This window comes from Diceros bicornis, chromosome 18 (assembly GCF_020826845.1).
Source record: "Diceros bicornis minor isolate mBicDic1 chromosome 18, mDicBic1.mat.cur, whole genome shotgun sequence".
NCBI lineage: Eukaryota > Metazoa > Chordata > Mammalia > Perissodactyla > Rhinocerotidae > Diceros > Diceros bicornis.
The window spans coordinates 20,937,968-20,946,067 of record NC_080757.1 but is presented as its reverse complement, the minus strand read 5'-3'; the positions used below and the strand labels follow the sequence as shown (position 1 = coordinate 20,946,067).

General features: G+C 48.2%; 1 protein-coding gene across 1 annotated transcript; it reads left to right on the top strand.

The window, feature by feature from the left end:
- Positions 1 to 1,906: 1,906 nt before the first annotated feature.
- On the top strand, positions 1,907 to 7,831 carry COPRS (coordinator of PRMT5 and differentiation stimulator). Its single transcript, XM_058560318.1, has 4 exons — positions 1,907 to 2,024; positions 4,212 to 4,282; positions 6,651 to 6,868; positions 7,400 to 7,831. Exons 1-4 carry the CDS (start codon positions 1,926 to 1,928, stop codon positions 7,567 to 7,569), a joined length of 558 nt encoding a protein of 185 aa, XP_058416301.1. The 5' UTR covers positions 1,907 to 1,925; the 3' UTR covers positions 7,570 to 7,831.
- Positions 7,832 to 8,100: the final 269 nt, after the last annotated feature.

Here is an 8,100-nt window from a genome sequence, read left to right as displayed (position 1 = left end):
GAGTCTGTTTTAGGGCATTTTTAATTTAAGCTTTTGTACTCTAAATGTTTGCCTGTTATTTGCGGTTTTGTTTTGTTTTGTTTTGTTTTTTTTGAGGAAGATTGGCCCTGAGCTAACATCTGTTGCCAATTTTCCTCTTTTTCTTTTTTCTCCCTAAAGCCCCAGTACATAATTGTATATCCTGGTTGTAGGTCCTTCTAGTTCTTCTATGTGGGACGCTGCCTCAGCATGGCTTGATGAGCAGTGAGTAGGTCTGCGCCCAGGATCCAAACCAGCAAACCCCTGGCTGCTGAAGCGGAATGCACGAACTTAACTGCTGTGCCACCAGGCTGGCCCTGTCGTTATTTGTTTTAAAATAAGAAAAATTTCCTCTTTCCTCTCTCCATTAAGTCCTGGGAAGTTTAACATTCTAAATCCTTACATGGCATTTTTATTTTAGGAAAGAGATACATGTTGCATGTTAAGAGATGAGAGCAAAGAGGGTGATGGTTGGCTCCTTAAAGCAAGGCTGTGAAGGTGGGTCACCCTGGGGTCATCACCACCCTGTATTTGGTTCTCAACATTGCAAGTTATGAAGATGCGTTTAGCTAGTTCACCCAGAGCTGCACTGTCAGATGTGATAGCTTCTAGCTACGTGTGGCAATTTAAATTTATTGAAATTAAGTAGTTCAGTTTTTCGTTTACACTGGTCACATTTCTAGTGCTCAGCAGCTGCACAGTTACTGTATCTGACAGCACACATAATAGAACTTTTATTTCTACCGTTGCCGAGGGTTCTGTTGGACAGTGTTGACCTAGATCCAGTTAGATTTGGGGAAACTGACTTCTGCGCCAGAAGAGGGCACACGTTAATCCGTCACATTCCCTTCCCTGTAGGAAAGTCTACATAGAGAAAAGAAAGATTACGTGTCAACTGTTATGTAAATTTTTTCAAATGCCTTACATTCTTTGAGGGAGATGAAAGAATAGTCTCTCTAAATGTCCCAAAAGATTGTCATAAGGTGGCCTGGTGAGCAAGGAATCCCAGCTACCAGCTTTCTGCTACCTAAACGGTAAGGTGATTATCACACCCTGAGCAGGTTTGTGATTAGAGTTTAGGCAGTGTGGAGAAAGGCAGTGTGGAGAAAGGCAGTGAAGCCTGTCATGCGAGTTGGGTTTATCCCCAGCTCAGGCCCTCCCTATCTGTTGCTGCTATTGCAGGTTGTAGAGGGCCAGGCTCTGAGCATTGAAAGACAGGAGCCAGGTCAGACTAGCACAGCACAGAATGGTTAGGGTTACTGTGACCGAGTGTCAGCCTGTACCCTGTCTGCACATCGCAGGAGTTCGCTTGGTCATCTATCCTGGTTTCTAATGGATTAATTTAGAGAACTGTCATTAGCTCTAGGTGGAGAATCACTGGGCTGCTGAGTTGTCTCATCCATTTGTGGGTGAGTTATAGTCCAATTCCAGCCTGAGTTCTGGAGAAACCTGTGAAGTGAGAGAGGGAAATGTGGTTGGAGCTACAACTGCATTAAAAGTTTTGAGAGCTGAGCTTTATACACTGTCAGGTAGACTCCGGTAATGGACTGTTCTAACAGGAATTCGAGGTTTTGAAGCTGAGGCGTATCCAGGGTGGCTGGGCAGGGATAACACTTGACATTTTAAACCCAGTCGGTCGTCCAGCCCTGGGATCTGCACCGGCAGGAGCTACAGAAATCAGATTCCCGGACCTAGGCGAGGGGCTTTCCCTGCCCGGCGCGCCCCGCCCCCCGCGCCGCCCCGCGCCGCCCCGCCCCTGCCTCCTCGTGACCCCCGCGTCCCGCCCCGTCGGCCGGGAGCACCCCCGGCTGATTGGCCCCTCCGCGGCGTATCCTCGGGCTGGGAGCCAGGCCGCCGCGTCACGTGGCCGAGCCGCGTCCAGGGCGCCGAGCCGCGGGCCGCCGGGCATGGACTCTCGAGCAGCCAGGGCCCAGGCGCTGGGGGCCGCGGAGCCGCCTCGGGGTCCGCCGCTGCCGAGCGCGCAGGAGGCGCCCCCCAACCTGGGGGTGAGCGCCGCGCCGGGGCCGGGCGCGGCCACCACCTGCGGCCCGGGGCGGGAAGTTGCGGGGCCGGGCCGCGCGGGGGTCGCGGAGCCGGGGAAGCGCCTCGGGCCGCCCCGCGAACGTGGAGCGCCGTTTGGGCGCGCGCTCGAGCTGGAAACGGCCGGGCCGAGGGGCCTTTGGGCGGCGGGGCGGGGCACCCGAGGGCGTGGGTGGGCGCGCTGGGCACGGAGGGAAGGCTGTCGGCTCCCGCGGTCGCCTCTGCGTACTTGCTAAATGGGAGGTGATGCTGATGACCGAGAGCCGGGGGTCGCTGCTGGGGCCCTGGACAGGGGCCAGGTGAGGGTGGCGAGGAGAGGGGACCTGTATCCATTGGTGGGGATGCTCAGCTCAGCCTGAGCAGCAGATGCTGTCTCACGCGCCCTCTCCTTTTCTGTTTACTGAAACCAAAAGGCCTGGTTTGACGCAGGCTTTCCAGAAACTTGTTTTCATTTGCGCGCCAGACAGCTCCTGGTTTTTCAGAGACCGTTGTTGCAGTCATCACCTGCCATTGTTTACAGTCAATAATCTCTGCTAGATGGTGAACTCCCCGAGGGAAGGAGCCCTCAGTTTAGTGCTGTTAACCCAGCGCCTAGCATAGTGCCTGGCGAGACAGACACGCCTGTTAATTCAATGGAGGGATGGAATGGCTGTTAAGGCATCAAAGAATACTTCACCGGAGTAAAATATGAAAAATGTAGTGGTAGACTTAAAAGAAAATTACTTTGGAGTGCAGATAGGATGAGACTGATTTTGTCCTATGGCATGGCAGGAGAGGGTGTGTGCTTCCTCTCCAAGGGGAGAGGGTGGCCGTGCCTGGAGAGGGGAAGAGGTGAGGAAGTGCAGGGCAAATGGTTGGGCGCATGGGTGGCAGAGCCAGAGAGAGAACTATGCTCCACAGGTTGATGGGGCGTGAGGGGAGAGGGAGATGGGAATGCCATGGCTAATTCTGTGCTCTGGCAGTGGAGGGCTGTTGAAGGTTTTTGAGCAGAGTAGTGATTAACACTAAGTAAGGCTGCTCAGGATGGGCGAGTGGGGAGGCAGTTAGGGGGCTGTGACAGTGGTCCACATGAGAGGTCCCGTCAGCTGGCCTGCAGTAGTCACCGAGGGTTGTCCCTGATTACAGGAGGTGGAATTGGCTCATTAATGCTGGGGATGACAAGATCGTGAGCTAATTGGGGGAGGTGCCAAGTGCAGTTTAGATGTAGGGGCAGAGAAGGTGGATTTCAACAAATGTTACGTTTCTGCTACGTGCTAGGTGTTTTCATAAATATTATTTCATCATAAGCCCGGCAAGTTCAGAACAATCATCTCAGATACCAGAGAAGGAAACCCAGGCAGGTGGATGAAATGATGTGTCTGAGGTCACACTCGGAGTGAATGGCAGAGCTGGGATGGAAATCATCTCCTGTCATGCAGGCTGTGAACATTTCTCGTTCCCTTTAGAAGGAGGTCTTGGAGGTGATAGGATTTTGGGAACTGTTGAGTGATGGGAGCAGAGAAGCATATGGTTGGTTGTGGGGGAATGTTTCCCTTCAGCACTGCAGAAGAGCTACAGCTCTGTGCCCCCATGTATCAATCAGGAGACAGAGAATTTGATAGAGCTGTTCACTAGATAAAAAGTTAACTGAAAAGGTAAAACGAACATGGAGGTAGCAACTGCAGGAAACAGCTACCAGCCGTAGGGCTGAGGGAGCAAAGGGATGAGATTGGAATGATTAAAATTTACAAGCTCAGAGGAGAGGCTTTGCAGAACTGAAATTCCAACTTCCAAGGAGCGGGGGCTGCCCTAGCTAGTGCTGAAGTCTCGGAGCTTGGAGGAGGGGTCTCAGGGCCCTGGGACTCAGACCTCTGAAGAGAGGGCCCAGTGATGAGGCTGGTTCTGCAAGTGTTGGCAACTGTAAACTCGATTCAGCGGCCGCTATAGGCAGGTGCTCCTGCCTCCAGGGGTGAAGAGGCAGGGGTGAAAAAGTGTCGCTGTGGTGATGCCTATAGAATGAGAAGGAGCAAGGCCCTTCTCCCTCCAGGGCAGAGCAGAAATGTGGGTTGCAGAGTCCCAGTCCCAGCCTCACAAAGGAGAGTATGGAAGGGTGGATTTGGGCCTGAGGTACCCCAGATAGCCAAGTCCTGGGAAATTGTTTCTTCTTCCCACAGGCGGGCTTTGCCCCAGCGGAGCACTCCAGTCAGGAGAGAGAGACCGAGAAGGCCATGGATCGACTGGGCAAGTAGACGGCAGAGACCAAAGAGGCAACGAGAAGGACAGCCTCTCTGTCTTGTTTACCTTCTCTTTCTAGCCAGTTCTCATCTTTGCTGCAGAGTTGCCTTTTCTGCCTAGTATTTCAACAGTGCCCTCATTTGGAAGCCCTACTAGAGCTTCCTGAAGGAATGTCCTGGACTTGTGTCCAAACCCATCCCTTCTGCTGAGAAAGACAGCTTAGGACAATAGAAAGAGTATCAGCTTTGGAGCCAGGCAAAATTGTTTTCACTTTCAGCCCCAGGTCAGAGTCCTGGGCTCAAGTTTTGTGACCTTAGATAAGTCACTTATCCTTTCTTTCTTCATCTTTAAAATGGATATAATACTTACCTCAGAGGGTTGTTTTGAGGATTGGGTGAGAGGATCCAGAACTGTAACAGTCAGTAGCTACTGGTGCTGTTTAAAGTTAAGTTAATTATAACTAACTAAATTGGAACATTCAGTTTCTTAGTTGCACTAGCCACATTTCAAGTGCTCAGTAGCCACACGTGACTAATGCTACCCTGTTGGACAGCACAGATTATAGAACGTTCCCATCATTACAGAAAGTTCTGTTGGATGTACTCATCTAGATAAAGCACCAAGCACAGAAATAGATACAGCCACAGCAACTAACACTTACTGAGGACTCACTGTGTGCCAGGCACAATTCTAAGTGTTTCTTTTTCTTTTCCAACTCACAACAATCCTATCTGCATTTTACAAATGAGGAAACTGAGGCACAGAATAAAAAATTTTTTTAAATTGTGATAAAAACAACATAAAATTTACCATTTAAGAATTTTATTTATTTATTTTTTTAACTATTTATTTAATTATTTATTTATTTTCCCCAAAGCCCCAGTAGATAGTTGTAGGTCATAGTTGCACATCCTTCCAGTTGCCGTATGTGGGACTCGGCCTCAGCATGGCCTGAAAAGCGGTGCGTCAGCGCACGCCTGGGATCCGAACCTGGGCCGCCAGCAGCGGAGCGCGCACACTTAACCGCTAAGCCACGGGGCTGGCCCCATTTAAGAATTTTAAAGTCTACAATTCAGTGTACACTTTAATTCAATTTAGCACAATCACAATGTGTGCAACCACCACGACTATTTAATTCCAGAACATTTCATCACCCCAAAGGGAAACACTGTACCCATTAAGTAGTCACATCCCATTCCCCTTCTTTGAGCCCCTGGCTACCACTAATCTGCTTTCTGTCTCTATGGATTTACCTATTCTGGACAGGCCAATGCGAGTTGTTTACAAATGGAATCATACACTATGTGGGCTATTATGTCTGGCTTCTTTCACTCGGCATAATTTTTTCAAGGTTCATTCATGCAGCATGTATCAGTACTTCATTTTTTTTATGGCTCAAAAATTCCATTATATGGATATACTACATTTTGTTTCCCTCTTCATTGGCTGATGGACATTTGGACTGTTTCCACCCTTTGGTGATTGTGAATAGTGCTGCTGTAAATGTTCTTGAAATGTGTTGTTTGAATACCTGTTTTCAATTCTTTTGGGTATACATTTAGGAGAGGAATTGCTAGGTTGCATGGTAATTCTATGTTTAAGTTATTGAGGAATCGGTTGAGTAAATTTCAGCTCAGTTACACATTAGTAATTGGCAGAACTGGGATCTGAACCCAGGCAGTTGAGCTCCAGAACCCATGCCTTGAATTATTACTGTATTGCTTATAGCTGTCACTAGTATTACAATGTTAATAGCCTTGCTGGTTTTGGGCTGACTCTCTTCGCACCTCTGACCTGGCATCACCATAGCACTGTATGCTTGGAGGCCCATGAACCTTCCCCAGAGTTTCTATCATTATTTTGAGATCTTTTGGAACTGAACCTTCCTGTTGTCGGGAGGTGTCGTGGCTGTCCATTGTGACTAGACCAGTTCTGTCCTTGTGCCTGCTTTCCTTCTCTTACCCCTTGTCCTCACCTCTGCATGCTCTTTGAGGGTGAAGGGAGGAATAGAAGAGCAAAAATTCAAATCGAGCTCATATTGGGAAAGCTTATCGTCTGCCAGAGGCCCTTTGCCACAATGACTTGTAAACTACCAGAAAATACACACTGTGCCTGGCTCTGTGTGAATTACAAGACCTGGCAATGAATGGTCTTGTTTAAGGCAAAATGTCTTATTGAAAAGAAATGATCAACCTTACTTCTAAAAATGCAAACAGAACAACATTATTTTTGAGTGGTCAGGTGGCTAAAGAATTCTGTACATTTGTTTTACTGCTGTCCTCTTAATAAGTCTGCCTGGAATTTTCCAAGCCCACGAGTAGGTCCTATCTGGTTTACCAGTTGTTTTAAGACCTTCCTTTTGTCAATTTCTTAGCCAGTGGAGCACAGAGTATCCCTAATGACAGTCCTACCCGTGATGAGGGCACCCAATCTGAAGAGGATGGCTTTGCTGTGGATGATGAGGATTCTGACGGGGAACTGAATACCTGGGAGCTGTCAGAAGGAATGTCTGGCTGTCCGGCCAAGGAACAGGCTGCTGATCTTTTTAATGAGGACTGGGACTTGGAATTGAAAGCAGATCAAGGGAATCCATATGGTAGGTGTAGACTTTCTGGGGTCCTCGGCCAGGGTTCTGAGACCCTCTTACCAGATTACCCCTAAAGGCAGACAGTTTGGAAGAGGAACCCACATCCGTGAGCTTAGCTTGATGTCTGTTACGGGTCTGAAATTTCTGTGACAGCTTCTCTTTCATATTGGGGAAAAAAAATGCAAATTTTGTATTTGACTCCATGATATATTGGTTAGTTTTAACATTGAAACAGTGTTACTCTCTCCAAATATCTTTGTGTGAATTGAGCAGCTGCAGACAGAAGTGCTCTGTTATCTAGGTGCTTCCTCTGCACTGCTAAGAACTCTTTTCTGAGAAGCACTATGGGTCGCCCTAGAATGAATGTGCTTGCAATTCTTCAGGAAGGGAAGACTATGTATGTGTGTGTGTGCACTTGTGCACATATGGGTGTTTTTAAACAAAGAAAGTATCAGTGTCTGCCCCCTAGACATTTTTTGACTATCGGTGTTCACTTCCCTTCTTTCCTTCCTTTAATCTGTCTTTTAAAACTGCCTGCAGATGCCGACGACATCCAGGGTTGCATTTCTCAAGAGGTCAAACCTTGGGTGTGCTGTGCCGCGCAAGGAGACATGATCTATGACCCCAGTTGGCACCATCCGCCTCCTCTGATACCCCATTATTCCAAGATGGTCTTTGAAACGGGACAGTTTGATGATGCTGAGGACTGAGTGTGCAGCCTTTTGCCTGGTGGTGGGTGGCTGGCCGGCCCTCCAGATCAAGGTCTGCTTTCTTTGAGGCGAGATGCCGGATCTGAGGAAACATTCCCAGTGATCCCCGAGTCGGGCACACAGACTGGTGTTAAGTAAGGTCCCACTGTCACCCAGTTCTGTTGTTGTTGTTTTTAGTGAGCTCCTCCTTGGAATGTGTGAGTGTTTGTGTCTGAGTCAGGAGAAGTTGTGTTCTTTATAAATAAATGTAGAAAAAAATCAATATGCTTTTGTCTCCTTTTTTCCCCCTTTTAATTAGATACTTCTAAACAAAGCCTTATGCCTTCATTTAAAGCCGCTGACTTGCATTTTAAGGATTGAGATACTTGGAGACTTAAAACTGCTCTGCGAGAGAAAATGATTTTTTAGTTTTGCTTCTGTAGACCTGGCACTATTGGCCAGGGATTGGAGTCCAAAAGACGTTGGTGACTTTGTGGCTGATTTCTATTCCTGTTGATGGAAAATTGAACATTTACTTAGTTAACAAGGACT

Bases quoted from the DNA above. Each gene is read 5' to 3' on its own strand.
- COPRS (XM_058560318.1), top strand. From the start codon at position 1,926: ATGGACTCTCGAGCAGCCAGGGCCCAGGCGCTGGGGGCCGCGGAGCCG. The intron at 4,283-6,650 runs GTAGACGGCAGA...TTTCTTAGCCAG, and splicing joins GCCATGGATCGACTGGGCAA to TGGAGCACAGAGTATCCCTA. The intron at 6,869-7,399 runs GTAGGTGTAGAC...AACTGCCTGCAG, and splicing joins AGATCAAGGGAATCCATATG to ATGCCGACGACATCCAGGGT.